The 18,701-nt window shown below is 42.7% G+C and overlaps 1 protein-coding gene across 8 annotated transcripts in view; it reads left to right on the forward strand.

The window, feature by feature from the left end:
- Positions 1 to 18,701, forward strand: part of SAMD12 (sterile alpha motif domain containing 12) — a 413,132-nt gene that overhangs the window by 36,439 nt on the left and 357,992 nt on the right. For all 8 annotated transcript variants that reach the window (XR_003683355.2, XR_008619453.1, XM_024129448.1 and 5 more), the window contains exon 2: positions 2,570 to 2,748. Coding sequence is in view for 6 of the 8 variants with exons in the window: in XM_024129448.1 (XP_023985216.1) it covers positions 2,570 to 2,748 (179 nt within the window). In the remaining 2 variants the exon portion in view is untranslated. The remainder of the gene's footprint in view (positions 1 to 2,569; positions 2,749 to 18,701) is intronic.

Below are 18,701 nucleotides of genomic sequence, written 5' to 3' on the forward strand. Positions count from 1 at the left end.
CCTTTGAGCCTCATTTCCCTTGTCTGTGAACTGAATATAATTATGTCTCAGAGTTTTTCATGAAGATTATTTGAGACCCACCACAAATCTGAGGGAAGAGGCATGAACTAATACATGCTGAGTACCTACGAGGCACCATGAAATAGACTGGTCCTTGTTTTAGGAAGCTTAAAGGCTAGAAGAGAAATTCAGATAATTTTGATATAAAATAGTTTAAACAGGGTCACATGCAGATGGATCTTTGTACAATAAGTTTTTTAAGATCATTCGTACAATGTTGAATACTTGCCATTCCAGGCACATGATCAAGTCTGAAGAGTTGGTATTGAAACCGAAACCTGAAGGATGAGTAGGGGTTAGGTGATGAATGGGAAGAACAGTTCAGGCAAAGAAACGTTGTATACAAAGTCCAGAGGGGACAGATTATGAACGGCCTTGTTGGCCATGTTAAAGATTTTTGAATGATCTGGGTGTAAAATGAAGCCATTAGAAAGTTGTTTTTTTTTTTTTTTACTTTTTTATTAAGGAAAATTTCAACATAGACAAAAGTGGAAGGAGTAGTATAATAAATCCCCATGAATCCCCCAATTAGCTTCAAGAATTATCAACACATGGCCAATCTCATGTATATCATTCTCTTGTCCCCCGTCCATTTTTTGTACAGTAGGTCCTTGTTGGCTATTTATTTTAAATAAAGCAGTGTATGTATTTCAATACCAAACTCCCTAACTATCCCTCCCCTCCAGGTAACCATAAGTTCGTTCTCTAAGTCTGTGAGTCTGTTTCTGTTTTGTAGCAGAAGTCTCTTGAACTAACCTGCACATTTTTAAATGGGATTGCGGGGGTCCAGCAAGGAAGAGCAGTTGGGCTGGTCCCATTCTGGGGGACAGAGATGAGTAGCTTGGACCAGGGTGATGGCAGTGGAGGTGTGGCGTGAAGTAGGTGGATGGGAGCAGCATTTTGAGTGTAGTGCTTACTGGCTCTGGTGATAGATAGGACAGATGTGGTGACTTATGGAGAGAGTGTGTCAAGGGGGACTCTTCAGTTTCTGTGTGAGTAACTGAAGACAGGAGAAAGTGAATATTTTTTGGTAGAAAAACCAAGGTTCAGTGTGAACATGTTAAGTGTGAGATCTGTGATACACTGACCTTGGGATGATGAGTCACAGTCTTGCATCTCAGGCTCCTGAGAGAGGTCTCTCTGGGCTGGATTTAAAATTTGAGAGTCATGGTCAGGTTGATTGCATCAGAAGTGCTGGGAATGGATGGGACCTGCTAAGGGAGAAGTGGAGAGTGGGGAAAAGAACACCTGACTGACTACTTCTGGGAAGGCTTCCCTCATCCCTCAGGTGTAAAATATTCTTTCACAAGCCTGATCAAGAGAAAAGGAAACCCTGGGGTGCTAAGTAAAGGGAAGAATTTTAGAATCGTAGACATCCTCTAAAGGGGAAGAATGCTGAGAAAGGGGGAGACTGAGGATCGTGGGTAAAAGGAGATTATTGATGAAGTGGAGTGTCTCGAGGGAGATGGGAGGGGATTGGAGTTTCTGGCCTTAAATCCTCTGAGACCAAAGGGAAGGGGATAAGGATGGACGTTTAGCTCCATTTGAAGGCTTGAGGGTCACAGGGAGATGAGTGAATTCTCCACCAGAGACCTCAAAACACACGTACCAGCTGTATGTACATAAGTGTGTGCATTCACTCACACACACCCGTTGGTTCATGGATGTCATCCAGGGGGAATGTATGTTTCCTGTAACATTCCCTGCTATTTCTCTGATAGTCATGGGTATACAGGAGGAACTCCTATGTGGAATGAATAAATATACTCAGTATGAGCTTTAGATTTTATTTGTGAGGGTATCAGCGTTAAAGGATGTGGAGAGATAAGGTGAAAATAGGAAGCTACTAGGCTTAGCTCCCTTAAACCCTCCACTCTGACCTTTCCTTCTTTCATGGAGGAGTAGTAACTGTTTTAAAACCACTAGTTCTTTTGTTTCTTGTCTGCCTCTTCTATTGGATTGTGAGTTCTTTGAAGCTAACATCTGTCGTACATAAATCCGTGCTTGCAGGACCTGGTCCAGCAACGGCACACAGTAAGTGCTCCGTAAATATGTGTTGAATGACTGCAAGAGGGTGGACGTGAGTGGATGCTTGAAGAACAGAGAAGATTCAGAAATGGGAGGGAATGAGCAGTTTTCCAGATGGAAGCAGAGATGCAAACTAAACTGCAGGGGTTGAAATGATTGCATGTGTGGAAGGCAGCACCCAGGTTGCCTGATTTGGTATAATGTCATCTGTAATGTGGGGATTAGTTGCTTGCTCAAGGTCAAACAACACTGAACTGATGGTTCCTGGATTTGTACTCTGGTCTTTCTGACTTCAAAGCTCAGGATTTCCCACCATACCGTGCTCCCTCTTCACCAAATCATTTCCCATAATTATGACCCCCACCTCTCAACTTGGAGATTCCTTGTATCTTCCCACGTAGGCCAGATGAAATATTGTCTTTCATGGACACCTCCTTCATAGGATCTGTTTTCTGAGTTTAGATTTTTTCCTCTTTCCTAGCTCTCCACTGCGGTTTGAATCCACGGGGTATTGATCACCCTGCCCGTGCTGAAGGTATTAAACTGCAAATTGAAGGTGAAGGTGTTGATTCTCACTCTATTAAAAACAAAAATTTCCAGAAGGTGCTTGACCAAAAAGGAACCCCCAAGCGACTTCAGGCAGAAGCCGAGACGGCTAAGGTAGGTAATAATCCAGTAAGTTAAGGAGATTTCTGAAGCTGCAGCTTTGCTTTTTTGTGGTCCAGCCCCAGATAAGAACTGGTGGTGCTTTCGTTAATTAGCGTTGTATCTTCAGTTAAAGAAACACTGCTCCTTGATTGCAGGTAATGAGAAATGAAAATACTGACCGCATACCCTTTAGGGTGAAATTGAAACACATTTGTGGTCAGTTTCATCGCATGAGGCTCTGAGGATGGTATAGAATGAGCTACAGGGAAGAGTGCCTTGGAATTAAAGTTGAAAGATTTGTTTGCCAGGCTCAGATTTATCATTTTATGATATTGGACAAGTCCTGTGACTTTTCAAGCCTCAGATTTTTCACCTGTAGAATGGGTATCAGAAAAACTCCATCCTCCATTAGGTTGAACAGATGAAATAATAATATGTACGTGGAAGTGTTTTGTAAAAGGCCCAGTTGGCTGCATGAGTACGAGGGGGCTTTTTGCTGACAATCACAATAACAAGTAATATTTTATTAAATATATACATATATGCCGGGTACTGTTTGAAGGACTCTTGATATACTGGCTTATTGTCTCCCTGTAACAATTCTATGAGGTAGACAATAGTAAACAACACCCTAATTAATGAAAGTTATAATTGTTTTGTTTTGTTGCAGGGTACTTTGTTCTTTTAGTCTTTTAGCCTAGATGTCGGTATAAAACACACCTTGGTAAACTGGGAGGATGGATGATTCTTTAGTAAGAGCAGCGTCTTTCAAAGGTTTTCTGCAATGGAACTGGCACTATATAGGTTTTTGTCTGCAATCAGTGAAGATGCTCTTGTTGGAGGTGTATATTAGTTCGCCCCTTGGAAATTGAGAGGACTAATCTTCGTGTGGTTATTTGATTTCTCCCTCGTGCATTTCCTTCAAAGGAATTTCCTTTCAAATGTTTGTTGAGTGGATGAATATGTGCATGCCTTGGAAAGCAAACGTTGCAATCATCCAAGAAAAACCTTAAGTAGAAAGGTCACTTGGCTGTCATACAGTAACCACCACTCCCCCCAAAAAATGCCTTCCAAAATCAGATGTGAATTTTTCTTCTTTATCTATGGTTTTGAATAATTACCATGGCTGCTTCCCTTCTTCAGTGTGGATAATTAAAAACTGATGACATAATGAGTGTCTGTGTGTCTGTGTTGTAGGGAGTGGGGAATGATTAGCAAGGAAGATATTGCAGATACTTTGCACTAGATGTTGTAGCTGAGAGAAATTGCACCTTAGAGGAAGGTGGTTGATTATTGAGGTTTGGTCTGTAAGAGGAGTTGGGAAGAAGTGAGCCCTATTATGACATCTAAATCTGATCAGCCAGTAGTGCCATCTTGAAAGAGTGAGAAAAAAATGTCTTAAGGGTCTTCTTTAACTAGGAAGTTAAATGGTTTGTCTGAGTAGGATCGTTTCAAAGAGATGCTTAAAATATTAAAAATTAGATTGGAGAAAAAGAAAACAAGTTATTGACATTTGCCTGATTTAATTCACCTTTCAACATGTCCAGATTCTCTTTTATTTGCACAACAGATTGGTGATATAAGAAGTTTGATTCAAATCTGATAGGATTTGATAACTTCTGAATTATTTGGAATGTGTGCAATTGTAGTAAACCCTGAATTTTCATGTCAGTAGCACCTGCCTTTGCCTCTAGATCAGTTTACGTTTGCTTTGCTGAAAACCTACTTCCCTGAGAATGTAGTTGTCCATAATGAACCTTTCCTCAGGAATAGCCTACAGCTGGAAACCACACTCATCTGAGTTTGTCCAGATCACCTACAATGAAACCCCCAAACAGGGTTGAGAGGGGATTCTGAATGTCTTCACATTGACATGTTTAGGAGTGAACAGACGAGGAGCTCTTGTTACAGAGTATTTATTTTTTCATGCAGGACTTTGATGACAATGGTGGTTGCTGGGGGTACAAAATAAAAAGAGCTTGATTACTGCAGACCTGCAGTGTCACATACCCTGGAGATTCTGAGCCACAGACAATGTGAACATGTTCTGTGCATGTACAGACACATTGAAATGTGCCCTCCTGGTGCACTTAGAGCGTTATTGGAGTTGTGACTCATCCTTTTTCCTTGGGTAAATAACTGAATCTCTGGTAACTTGACCTACTCTAAACTTACCCTAAAAAACCTCTGGCTAGAAAGGCACACACTTAAAGCCACTCAGTAGCGTAAGTTGGTACAGATTTTCTGGAGGACAGTCTGATAGAGTTATCAACATTTTAAATGTGTGTAAGTTTTGAGCCAGTAATTCCCTCTCTAGGCACTTGTCCTAAGGAAATAATCATCCAGATGTGCAAAGATGGCTGCAGGAGAATGGTCACTCTAGCAATGTTTATAATGTGAAAACAATGTCCTTTCATAGGACTTTGGCTCAAGAAACTGTGTGTTCGTGGAATGGAATAGAGTTCTCCCTTTATAAGGGTGAAGGAGACCTATGTGTATTTATCTTAGTCTATTCAAGCTGCTATAAAAATACCTTAAACTAGGTGACTTATAAACAATAGAAATTTATTTCTCACGGTTATGAAGGCTGGGAAGCTCAGGATCAAGGTGCCACCAGATTGAGTATCTGATGAGAGCCTGCTTCCTGGTTCATAGACAGTTGTCATCACACTGTGTCCTCACATGGTGGAAAGGGACCAGGAATCTCTCTGGAGTCTCTTTTACAAGGGCACTAATCCCATTCATGAGGGCTCCACCCTCATCACCTAAGCACCTCCCAAAGGCCCCTCCTTCTAATACTATCACATTGGGGGTTAGGTTTCAGCATGTGAATTTTAGGGAGACACGGACATTCGTCTATAGCAGTGTTTATGTGGGGAAATGAGTATACTGCTCTTTTAGAGTGGGGAGAGGAGGGAGAAGGGCAAGTTACTGCACACTGTGTAAAACGTTCCCATTTTCGAAAAAATGTCTTTTCTCTGTAAATAGGCATCACCGAGTCTGAAAGAGTTCATTCCACAGTTTGAGCAGCAGTTTACATCTGGAGCTGAGATTATGGGGAAAACTTTCTTTTTCTGCACTTGAGGTTTTTTTTTTGTTTTGTTTTGTTTTTTAAAGATATGTACCCTTTCAAGCATATTTATTTTAAAGCCCTTTTCAGATTGCCCCATTAACTTAAGCAGCTCATCCATGCATTTCCTGTTTGTTGAGTCTGTATTCTGCCTTTGAGGGTGCTGTCTTTCCTCCCGTGGCTCCTAATTCTTGCTGGTTATTTGCCAGGGGGGAGTTCTCTTGGGGACTATGCATGCCTTGGGTTGTGGAGGCCATTTGATGAGGTGCTTTTGTAGTCTTTGTGCTGCTGAAGCAAGCACTGATGAGGTGCTTTTGTGTTTGTCTCTTCCTGAACTTTTTGGGATGTAACAGCTTTGACCAGGTGTTTAATTATGTTTCAATTTGATGTTCTCTTTGCTGACTGACTACACAAATCAAGTCCCCCCAGATGCGCTCTCCCATCTGCAGGCTTCACACAGGAACCTGGTTCTAGCACGCTATCACGCCTGTAGGTTGTGCCACTTTTGGTCTGGCCAAGTTGGGCTTTGAAACCAAGCCCTGTTCCAGATCTCCAGCAGGCATACTGTGCTTCAATCCTCCTCATTGCTGTGGGCTCCTGGCACCTAGAGATGTCTCTTTGGCCTTATATAAATTTAAAAATATATTTTCTAGTATCTTTAAGTTTTTAGAGCCTGAGAGGGGATTGTATAGCACAAGTTTAATCTACCGTCTTGACCCTGAAATTTACATTGCTTTCATAATTAAAAAATATCTCTATCGCTACATATCTTTGGAAAAATCATCCTTTTTGTTTCTTTATCTGAAATGTGATTTGGCCCCAGTTGCTCTAAAGACTAGGGCCCTGATTTCAGAAAGAGGTTATCGGTGCTATGAGTTGCCGTCAGCTCTTATAGACAAAAGAGAAATCAATGGAGAACCAAGCTCACTTTGTTTTGGGTTTTTTTTGTGTGTTTTTTTTTGTTTTTTTTTTGCTGCACCGCATGGCATGAGGGATTTTAGTTCCCCAACCAGGGATCAAACCCATGCCCCCACTGCAGTGGAAGCACAGAGTCTTAACTGCTGGACCACCAGGGAGCTGGACCCCCGAGCTCACTTTTAAGCCTTATTATTAGGTAGCATAGAGTCTAGTTGGGAAAAAAAAAAAAGAGAAAGAAACAGACTCAATTGAATTGTGGATTTGCAAAAGCTATTTACCATTGGGAGTGCTAAATGCCAGTGAGGACTTAGGAATTCAGAGAGTATGCATATGCCATACCACAGCTGCAGTTATAAGTTCAAAATGCAAAAACTATGTTGACTTAGCTTTACAGGTGGATACCAGGCAAGAGATAGTACTTATAGTATTTCGTCTCATCGGGAGGGCCAGAAGGTATGAAGGTACACAGCTGCTTCTGTTCCTTCACCCACACAGGGGCACCTACAACTGCCGCAGATGAGATCCAAGGTAAGGATGAGTTTCCTTGACTCACAGAAGGCACAGCCTCTTTTTCCCACCATTCTTTTTACCATTCTAGTCATGTGGGCCCAAGGCCATCTCACAGGTCCTGTAGACCAGGTGTGGTCCACATAGCAGTTTTCAGGAAGCAGCGCTGTGAGCCCCTGGGGTCCTTCCTGGACAGGCCTGAGGTTAATGAACCCTTCCTTCCAGAGCAGTAGGCATGGGGCTGCCAGAGGGTAGGCACTCCAGGAGAGGAAGCAATGCACCTATGCTGTGAAATATGGGTAACATTCAAATATGCAGTAGTAGGAATGGAAGGCGTCCTTAGCAGTGGTGTGGCCACAGACAACCTCAGGTGCTCTCGGCAACAGTCTCCTTGAGTCCAGGTTTGTGTTGCGGAAGATGAGGTTGGAACAGTAGGTTGGGGCCCAGTCGTATGGGATTTGAATGCTAGGAGCGTAGATTTATTTTCTATCTGCACCATCCAATATGGTAGCCACTAGCCATGTGTGGCTAGTAAATCCATTAAAAATGAATAAAATGAAAAATTGTTTCCTTGGTCACACCAGCAAAATTTCAAGTGTTCTCCATGTGTCTAGGGATTACTGTCTTGGATAGCACAGACATAGAACATCACAGAAAGTTCTGTTGGACAGGCTGCTCTGGTTTGTGGAAGCCATTGAAGTTTTCTCGGTATAGGAGTGAGTAAGATGAAAAGATGGAATTGTGTGATCTGACCCTTGTCCTTGGGCCTGGGGGGACATGTGCTTCAATCATGAGAAAAATGTGGAAAGGGGAGTCTGTTTTGAAAGTGATATCCCTAAATGCTCTGATGGTTGGAATTTGAGTTTCCATGGCAACCCGGGCTATGGAATAAGATCAGCCCATCAGCAAACAGTATCCTGGCTGTTCACCTTGGAATTCTGGAATGTGCCCTCACAAGTGGCCTAAATACAGCGTTGGGAAACTAGAAACTCTTCACTTCTAGACTTGCTTTTCTAGGTGCTTATGAGGAAACTTACCCTGTGTTTTCATGCCTATGAAATAAGGGTTTCATAAGGTTAATCTTTATTTTTTCTTGCCAGCAATGCTAATTCACCAGAGCCTGTAAAGTGGTGAATCAGAGTAATGATCAAGAGTCTTGGTGGCTTTTTGTGTGTCCCTCTTATATGTGTCACTGCCCCCTTTTTATTTATAAAATCTCTGTTTTGCAGCTGAGAAAACAAAGAATTTGAATGGCTTGCCAAAACTTAGTTTCTGGCTAAAAATTGGAGGAAGGTGAAATTCACTTCTAAGTATAATGACCCTGAAGCCATGATTTTTTTCACTCCTTTAACATTAAATGTACAAATGATTTCTTTATTTGAAATGAAAATATAATCTGATATCCTGAGAATCTGGCCAACTAGGCGAAAGAAGAGGTTAAAACGCTGCCTGTATTCTTCCTTTCTTGGATAGAAACACAGCAGATCTTTATTGCTGTATTACATAAGGGAGAAGCAGCGCCAGCATCCAAAACAGTGAATAATTGCCTGCATTTGGCTTTGGGATGCATTTTGTGACTCTGGCAGCAGATAGCCTTTTCTCATTAGGCTAATATTAGATTTAGTTTGTGTTTCTTTGGCACTGAGTTAAAGGAGCTGGCCTGGAATTTTGTGCTGGAGGCAGGAGGAGGAGAAAGCCTGGTGCTTTGGATAAGCCACAGGTGGATAAATGAGAGTTGACTGGAGAGCCGCTGGTGGACTTTCGTAAGAGTGGGCAGGAAGCAGTAACCTGGGATTGAAATGGAAGGTTCAAAGAATTTTGACTTGGGTTAAAGATGAAGGGTGGATTGTACTTAACCTTGATCAAATTACATGGCTCAGCTGCCTCTGAGAAGGTCTGTCGCACTTTGGGGATAGAATGATCTAATTCTTGGCTCTCTGTATTTCTTGGCTTGGGGATCAAGAGTGTCTCCAAAAGAAGCTGCCAACCCAATATAATGTCACCAATGATAGGAAGGGACATAATGCATGGGAAACATAATGAGCACATCCTCAGTTAAGAATCGTCAAGGGTCAGAATAAGAGAGACAAGCCAGAATGACTTCATGCTACGTGAGTTCCAGCTCCCCCCAACCCACCCCATATATGCACTGGGCACTTGGAAAGAAAGAAACTATAGTTAACCCATATTTGAAAAGGTAAGCATTTATTACCAAAGTGTTGAGCTCTGAAAAGTGTAACAATAGAGCATGTATTTGAGCCACCGTTTCATGGTACAGTCAACCAAGAAGGAACCTTAGGGAACATCTGACTACCTGATTTATTTCATAGGTGAGGATGAGAATATATGGCTTCTCCAAAATCTTGAAGCTAGTAGTGGCATAGCCTAGCCTAAAACATAGTAATTCTGACCCATGGACACTGCTTTCCACTCTGCTGTGCTGACAAATCTTATACAAAACAACAAGTGCCTGCAGCCATTTGGTTAATATTCCTTTTCTTGTGTACCACGACTGTAGTACATGCCGTTTGAGGATGCAAAATGGAAAGTTGCATCAGGGGAGGTGGAACCCCTATCAGTGGGTGGATCGGAGCCCAGTTACAATTCCATCGACAGTTTTGACACAGCAAAGATAGGCCTCTGGAAGAAAGGGCATTTGAGCTCTAAGGGTGGCTTGTCTGGTAGCACTCTGCCCAAATGCTTTTCTTTTCCAGCCTGAAATGCTGGAGATAATATGTAAACCTTTCAACCATGGCAGCAGTTAGAATCATAACAGTCAGAACCGATTGAGAGATTTCAGAATTGTATGCATCTGTATAAAGGCAAGGGTATAATTTGTACCTAAGAAAGAGACAGACACAGGTGGCACACAGGACAGCAGTGAGCTGCTTCTGTAGCTGTGTTGAAAAGACTCCCAGTCCTTGATGGGTGATGCTGGAAAAGCCGAGAGGTATCTAAAAGCCCTGGTCAACTCAGCTGAGTGAAGAACTCAAGAAGCAGATAAAGTAGAACTTGAGAGAGAAGCTTGAGGCCGAGTAAGATGGACAGCAGAAGGTGGTGGAAGAAAGCAGGGTTGGGCCTTTGCACACACAGCTAGAAGGCTGATGCTGGCTCCTGGTGAGCGGCCCTGTCGTTCAACAGACACACACCATCTCTGAGCATATAGTGGCACCCTCTTTCTCTCTACATACACACCAGTTGCTAAAACGTTTTATAAAATCCATATTATTAAGATTTTTAAGTGTATCTTTGCTTTCCCTGGTATCCTCTGTCATAGTTGCTGTTGAACTATGAATACTTGGACTCAGGTGACCACTTAGAACAGGGGTGTGCAAACTTTTGCTGCCAAGGGCCAGAGAGTAAATGGCTCTGCGTGGTGGATGTTGCAGTCCCCACGTGACTTTGAGGAAGTGGATGCATTTCACTGAGATGCTTACAGGGGGACCTGTGGTTTAGACGCACATCTTCACTGATCCACATTGGCTCGGCTGTGCCTCAGCCAATGGGAGGAGCTGGGCCGCTCAGCTTTAGACACTGCACACCCAGCCTTCTGGAGCAATGTTGGGGGGAGGGTGAGAGGTGGACGGGGTACTTGGCATCATTTTTTTTAAAACACCTTGCTTTCTCTTCTTTCTTCTCTATAAATATACAAATGGCTACTGCTTATGTTCTATTTGGATATAAATTGCCAGAAGTTAATAGCTGTAAAGGGAAAAAAAAAACATGGTAATAAGTAATACAGCATTTTAAACTGCCCTGGCATCACTTATACATTGAGAAAAATAGAGTATTCCATTATGTAAAAAAAAAAAAAGGGAATTGCACAGCCAGTTCTGTTGTTTAGAGATCGATTATCCATCAGCACATCGTGTTCAGTCGTTCTACCCCCACTGTGTATTCTGAAATCCACACGTGTTCCTCCTCCACTGCTACCACCCGGGTCGACCTCATCATCTCTTAACTGGCTTCCACTTCACTCCTGCCCTCCTGTGATCCATTCTTCACACGGCGGTCTTGAAGCAAAGGTTACCACTCACCAGCTTAGCATCCTTAATGGTTTTTCCTAGCATGTAAAGTAGAAATCCAGACTCATTCCCATGGTAAGAACCCAAGATATTTGGGCCGTGCTTGACCTCCCTAATCCCACCTCATATCAGGCTTTCCTCTGGTTGTCTGAACTCCAGACATACCTGCCTTTCTGTTTCTTGAATATACCAAGGTCATGCTCTCTTGAGTGCATTCATACTTGCCATCCAGTCTGCCTATATTTGCCCCCTTGATCATTGCACCACTGGTTCCTTATCACGTAGGTCTCAGTCAAATGTCCCTCTGCAGAGAAGCCTGACCACTCCAGTCACACTTTCTGACATCACTGTTTGTCCTCCATAGAGCTTGTTCCTGTCTGAAATCATCCTATTTATTTTCTGTGTCTCCAGCAAAATATAAACTCCTTGAGAGCAGTGATCTTGACTATCTTGTTCACTGCTACAGCATCAGTGCCTGCTACAGGGTGCAGCACATAATAAAGAATACACTTTTGATTTGATAAATGAAATTAGTTGATGTGACCCAGAAGTCCCTTGCCTCTGGGTCTTCCTTTCTTTTGCCTCATAGTTATTTCATTATCTTTAACCTCTCTACAAGCAAACAGGAGGATACATCTTGCTGGATCCTGTAACAGTTGTCAGTGGCAGGGAATGCTTTTCTGGACGGTGGGTGCAAGTGGAACATTGTCCACAGGATGAGCAAGGGATACGTCCATAGCTACTCCATTACCCTTCATCCTCAAAGTCTAGGTTGTCCCTTAGACTAGGCAAATACCTGTTTGTAGTCTGTGGTAGGCATTCCAAACTTCACTTAGGCCAAGAGTCTCCAACTTGCACATGAGGACCAGTGATCTCTCTGCTACCTCCAGGGTTGGCCAAGATTTCAGATGGCGAGGTTCCTTCACCCCCACCCATAGCTATTCACCATCCTCAGTGTAAGCATCAGCTGACTACCCTGTTTTCTGTCCCATTTCCTTGAAGTCAAAACTTGAAGGTAATAGAAAGCAGCAGCTTCTCCTTAAATGATGAGGAACTCCTGACTTAAATTGAAAATCAGACCACCAGGTACCAAGCAACACCTAAAACATTATTGCCAGGGATTTATGAATTAGAAATAGTTTTCAAGTGTTGCTTTCACATGTGACCATACATACCTACTACTAGTCGGCTTGAGCTGCTGTAACAAAATTCCATAGATTAGGTAGCTTCAATAATAGACATGTATTTCTCACAGTTCTGGAGGCTGGGGAGTCCAAGATCAAGGTACCATCCAATTTGGTTCCTGGCAAGGACCCTCTTCCTGACTTGCTGAAGGAAACCTTCTGCCTGTGTCCTCACATGGTGGAGAGAAAGTGAGTTCTAGTCTCTCTTCCCCTTCTTAAAAGGACACTACTCCTATCATGGGACCACACCCTCATGACCTTATCTAAATCTAAGCATCTCCCAAAGGCCCTATCTCCAAATACCACCACATTGAGGGTTAGGGCTTCAATGTATGAATTTGGGAGGGGCCACAAACATTTGGTCCAGAATATATACCAAATATGCATTTTGGCCAAATGGCTGAGTGTTCAGTCACTATTTGGCTGAAGTGGAATATTATCATCATAGAAGAAATGTCTGTCATACAAGGATAAACCTGAAATATTAGTAAGAATACCTATTTATTACAACTTAAAGTTATACCAAGCAGATGTTTTTTAAAAATTGGCATTGTAGTGCAGTGTAATAATTCCTCAGAACTGTCGGCTCCTGTGGTTTTTATATTGCACGTTTATGATACTGAAAATATACCCTTTCAACTGAGGTCAGTGAAGGAGCAACATACATTTTGGTTCAGCTCTGCCACTACAGGGTCGTGCTAATGGTGATATTCCCAAGTCATTAAGCATTCATCCTCCGATGATAACTGACTGAAATAAAGACTTCAACTCTTGGACTTGCCATCTTAGTTGAAGCTCATGAGGCAATTTCATTGAAACGATCCCATAAACTAAAGCTTTGGGCTGTATTTTTTTTTTATAAGTCTGTTTATTTTTTACTGCATTGGGTCTTCATTGCTGCGCACGGGCTTTCTCTAGTTGTGGCGAGCGAGTTTGTTGCAGTAAGCAGGCTTCTCATTGCAGTGGCTTCTCTTGCTGCGGAGCACGGGCTCTAGGTGCGCAGGCTTCAGTAGTTGTGGCACGCAAGCTCAGTAGTTGTGGCGCACGGGCTTAGTTGCTCCGCGGCATGTGGGATCTTCCCGGACCAGGGCTCAAACCTGCGTCCCCTGCATTGGCAGGCGGATTCTTAACCACTGCGCCACCAGCGAAATCCCTGGGCTGTATTTAAAGAAGATGCTTTTTAAAAATTCTCAACATCAAGCTGAATTTTGTTGCCATCCCTGTGGTTTTCTTTCTTCAAAGATGTTTTCACAGTATTCATTGTAAAACATTTTCCGTTCAGCCAGAATGATCTGGTGAATGTGCCCGTCAGATCATGTTGTTCCTTTGCTCAGACTCCTCTCATCACTCCCCATTTTCCTCAAGTTAAAAGCCAAAGTCCTTTGGTGCCCTCCGGGACCCAGCATGAGCTGTTCCCTGGCAAGTCACTCGTGTCATCTGCTGCTATACTCTTCCATGTTTAGGCTGCTCCTGGATTAAACCAGGTATCTTCCCACCTCAGAGCCCTTGTACTACCTGTTTCCTCTGCCTGCGATGTCTTTTTCTCAGGAGGCGCAAGTCTCACTCCTTCATCTTCTTAAAACCTTTGCTCACACATAACCTCAGGGAGGTTTACTGGGCTGTTGTATCAATATTTAAATAATGACCTCTTTCCCAGCGCCTCTGATCCCCGGCTCTTTTGTTATTCCCACTCAACCTACCCATCACTTTCTAAAACAGTGTGTCATGTCCTTATCTATTACGTGTATTATTATTTTATGTCATCCATCTGAGTGTAAACTATGTGAGGGCAGGGACCTGGTTTGTTTTTTGATCTATCCCTAAGACTACTAACCATGCTTGGCACTTCATAGGGGCACAATTATTTGTTGTTTAAATGAATTCTTGTAGTCAATGCGCATTTAATTTTCACCTGGCTGATAAACTTTTAATGGAAAAACAAACCAGGAGATTTTCTTCGGAGTTACATGTAAAACGCCTCCTTTTATTGGAAAGGGAATTTTCACATAGCACTAGTAAGCCCAAAGAAACATCCGTGTCTGTGTTCCTAGCAGTGCTATGATGGTCAGATGTGTAAGTAACCTACGTGATCAAATGATCATTAATTGTGCACAAGGTCAAGGTTGCCAAAAATAGAGTTGAAATGGCATCTGGCTACTTGGCCTGCCAAAAACCCAGGCTGAAGCCAAATCCTAATAGAATTTTGGCCAAATGCCACAACCAAAGCTGAACTTCATTGCCTGCCTGTTCTTTATGTAATTAAGCAGTTTAGCTCCTAAATGCTCTCATGTCTGACTTGCCCATTGTGTAATCTGGTTTGGGGGAGAAATCTGATACCAGCCTTTTCTCCTGTTGTACTAAATAGACAAAAAAGGGTTAATGCTATACATGCCCGGATAGTAGTAACTTCTTGGAGGTAGCCAGAGCTGTAACAAACAAACGGAAGAGAGAAAGGCATCAAAGCTTGGGTTGTTGATGGAGGATATGCACTTTCACTGTTTTGATCGTTCTTTACATAACAGTAAAGAGCAGAGACTCTGGGACCTAGGGTCCAGTCCCTATTCTACCCTGCTACATGCTAGCTATATAATTAGCTAGCTAATTTCTTGTCCTTCCTCCGTCTCAGGGTCTTCATCTGTAGGGTAATCATAGTATGTACCTCATTGGGTGGTTGTTAGTATCATTGGAATTTATATATAAAGTGCTCAAAACGACTCCTGGCATATAGTAAGCATGCTGTTAAGTTTGCTACCATCATTGTTCTTGATATCATCATTATTGTCAGAAAATATTTTGGCAAGATGGATTAGAGAAAATGCTTTCTTTTTTCCAGCAGAGGTTTCGAATTGGCTGCCTGCAGCCATATTGGGTCTACCCACACGTTTTGTTTGCCCACACGAACTTAAGGTTTAAATTAATTCTGCAGCAGTGGAAAACCCCTGAAGTTCTTCATTTAAATGCTTCAGATTTCCCACTTCACTTGAAAATTTTTTAAAAATCTGGAAATGATAAGCCACAATTGGTACCAGCTGGAGTTGTCAGCAGCTGTGCCCCTTTTAGATGAGCTGTCTCTCCACTTTGGTTCGGTCTATGCCCGGCCCTCTTCACTCATGATGCTTCCTGCTAGGCTTCTATAGGGAGTTTAGTTTGTGACCTTCAGGGTACAGGACGCTGACATAGTATAAAAAGTATAGTTAACCCTCTCTTATTTAGTGAGAATGGCTTTTATCTCCTTAAAATGCACATATCATTCAACATTCAAAGTATCTATTAGAGCCCTTCTCTGCTGATACCTATATTGAATAAGACAAAAGTAGAAACTGGGTCTCAAATATGTGCTATGATACAAGTTCTAATATATATTTGGAAGGAAACCAACCAAAGTCTGAGAAACTGAGGTAGAAAATAAAGTTGGAGTAGAGGATTGGGGAGGGAAGGAAAAAAGGGAGGGAAGCCTGCTTTCTGAAATGAAATCTACATGTCAGAAAGGAGCAGCCTTGCCAAAAGATGGGACAGCTTGTGCAAGGACCCTGAAGTAGGGAAGAATGTCTCCTGCTGAGGGAATGGATAGAGACCAATGTGGCAGGTGTACAAATGGCTCAAGATGATATTGGAGAGATCCTGTGGTTTTGTCTGAATTTTATACTTAGTTCAGTGGAGAAATCCATGGAAGGTTTCACACAGGGGAGGGGCTTACAAAGAGAAGATCCTAGCTGCTTCTCAGAGGGTTTGTTAGAAGCGAGCAGGAGGAGAAACAGGGAGACTAGGAAGTGGATGCTGGAGCTGATGGAGGTGAGAGATGGTGTCTTGGGCCAGGGTGATACCAGTAGAAGTGGAGAGAAGTGGGCAAACTTGAAGTTTATTTTGAAGGCAGAAGTGGTAAGATGTGATTAGGTGTAACCCAGGAGGCAAAGGGAGGAATCGAGGATGACTCTGAAGTCCCTGGTTTGAGCAGATACCTGGACGTTGGTGTTATTTAGTAAGATGGAGAAAAATGGCAAGGAGGGGAGGATGTTAAAAGGGGAAGATTTGAGGTGAAACCAAAAGTTTCATTTTGACCGTATTTTATGACTTCTGAGTTACATCCCAGAGAAAGTGTCAAGTAAGCCATTAAACTTTGGAATCCAGGTTTCCAAGGGAGGTCTCGGCTACAGCTATAGATCAGAGGTCACATCTGTCACACTGTGGTGTGTACCTGTGTGTGTGTGTGTGTGTTGGTGGGGGAGGCGGGTACAGAATATGTAGAAACCAAGGGATTTTTTCATTGGTCCTTATCTCTAGGAGGTTGTATCTCTGGTTTCCCTGCCTCTGCTGCTGCTACTACTTTGTTATCCTTGCCATGTTATCATTGAACTTTGAGCCTAAGGACTAGGCTGTTCAGTTTGAAGGGTAATGACATAGCATGAAGCACTTGGGTAGAAATGGCTCATCTTAAATTTTTTCTCTTCTTTTCAGCCTAATTTTATTTTACCCCACCCCCACCTCCCGCCCTGCAACTGATAATCATATTTGCCTACTGTTAACTGTTTTACACATTTGGTGAAAAGAGGCCAGTGCATTGCACGGCTTTTTGGGAAAGGGGAGGAGTAGGGTTGTTAGTATGAGTAGCTGATCGTTTTTAAGCTTTGAAGCCTTATTAACTTTCTGTAGGGATATGAGGGTGTCTCTGCTGTTTGTTAGTGCCATCATCATAGTTGTCCCTTGTGTTCACCAGCATCCACTTCTCTCCTCCTGGGCTCCTGAAAGACTGCACTTCCCAATCTCCCAGAATGCCTAGTTCTAGACGGTAGCCTGTGAGAGAAACACGCTGCCCCGACGGGCTGGGGCAGCAAATACCCTGGTGCAAACTTCCAACTCTCTCTTCCCTTTTGGGGAGTGTGATGGCCACATGCTCAGATGGCAGAGCACAGAGTCAAAGGAACTTTGATCACCAAGTCACAATGTAGAGGGCAATTGCCCAGGATCTGACTTGGCACTGACTTTGTATAAGCAAGAAATAAACTTTCATTATGTCCGAAGAGTGTGAGGAATGTTTGTTACTGCAGCATAAGTTTAGCCTAATCAGTTTAATCCAGGTGGCATCTGGGAACAATGCAGTAATGTTTGCCCAAAACCTAAGCTCCTCACAGGCAGGCATCTTGTTGAACTTCAAGCCAAGTGCAACCTCTGACAAACACGGGTGTGCTTAACTAACGCTCAGTATCAATCATGACTTTTCTTCTCAACAGATGGAGATTATCAGTGCCCTTTTCATTCCGAGCTACTGAACTAAAATTAAACTGCTATTTGAAGGTTTTAAAGCTTTTCCCCTGGGGTCCCAGCAGTTGTTACCAGTGTCAGGACATTATAGTGCCCCGCTTTGTGTTTGTCTGTAATTGACAGCAGTTAGCTTCTGATCCCATCTCATTTTGATGCTGTGATTTCCTTTAGCTCATGTTTTTTTCTAGAATGTATCACAAAGTGCTCAGTACTTGTAACCGGTCTACATTGTTGGGTTTAATTTAGAGACCAAGGTTGTTTTCTCCATTGTTATTTGTGTGTGTGCCTGTGTGTGTGTGTATGTGGTTTAATCCGCTTAAGCAATTATTTAGTTTTGGAGACGCTGACCTCTTTTTCCTTCCAGAATGCAAATATGGGTTGTGTCTCTTACCACTTACACATCGGCTTTAAGACACAAGTGCTTCTCCGTCGATGACTCCTTTCCCTCTTGGGCTTACTTGGCTAATATCATCAACATCTGGGGTTTAGCACAGCGAAGTTCTTTACAGCATATTAGTGCACTTCTGTGAGTCATGGCAGTTGCTAGCCAACTCTGCCATTTTGTTGAGGATGGCCCCCAGTGGAACCCCAAGATTTGCAGCTTTTTCTCAGGAAGCAGAAGGCTTGTGTGCCTTGATGGAAAATCCAGAAAACATAGGGAAAAGGAGTGGTCATAATAGGCATGGACGTTAGGAATCATCCAGCCTTCTCGTTTTACTGGTGAGAAAATTGATAGGCAAAGAAGAGGGATGCTCCAAAGATGACGTACAGATGGCCAAGAAGCACATGAAAAGCTGCTCAGTATCACTAATTATTAGAGAAATGCAAATCGAAACTACAATGAGGTATCACCTCACACCGGTCAGAATGGCCATCATCAGAAAATCTACAAACAACAAATGCTGGAGAGGGTGTGGAGAAAAGGGAACCTTCTTGCACTGTTGGTGGGAATGTAAATTGATACAGCCACTATGGAGAACAGTATGGAGGTTCCTTAAAAAA

This window comes from Physeter macrocephalus, chromosome 15 (assembly GCF_002837175.3).
Source record: "Physeter macrocephalus isolate SW-GA chromosome 15, ASM283717v5, whole genome shotgun sequence".
NCBI classification, from domain to species: domain Eukaryota; kingdom Metazoa; phylum Chordata; class Mammalia; order Artiodactyla; family Physeteridae; genus Physeter; species Physeter macrocephalus.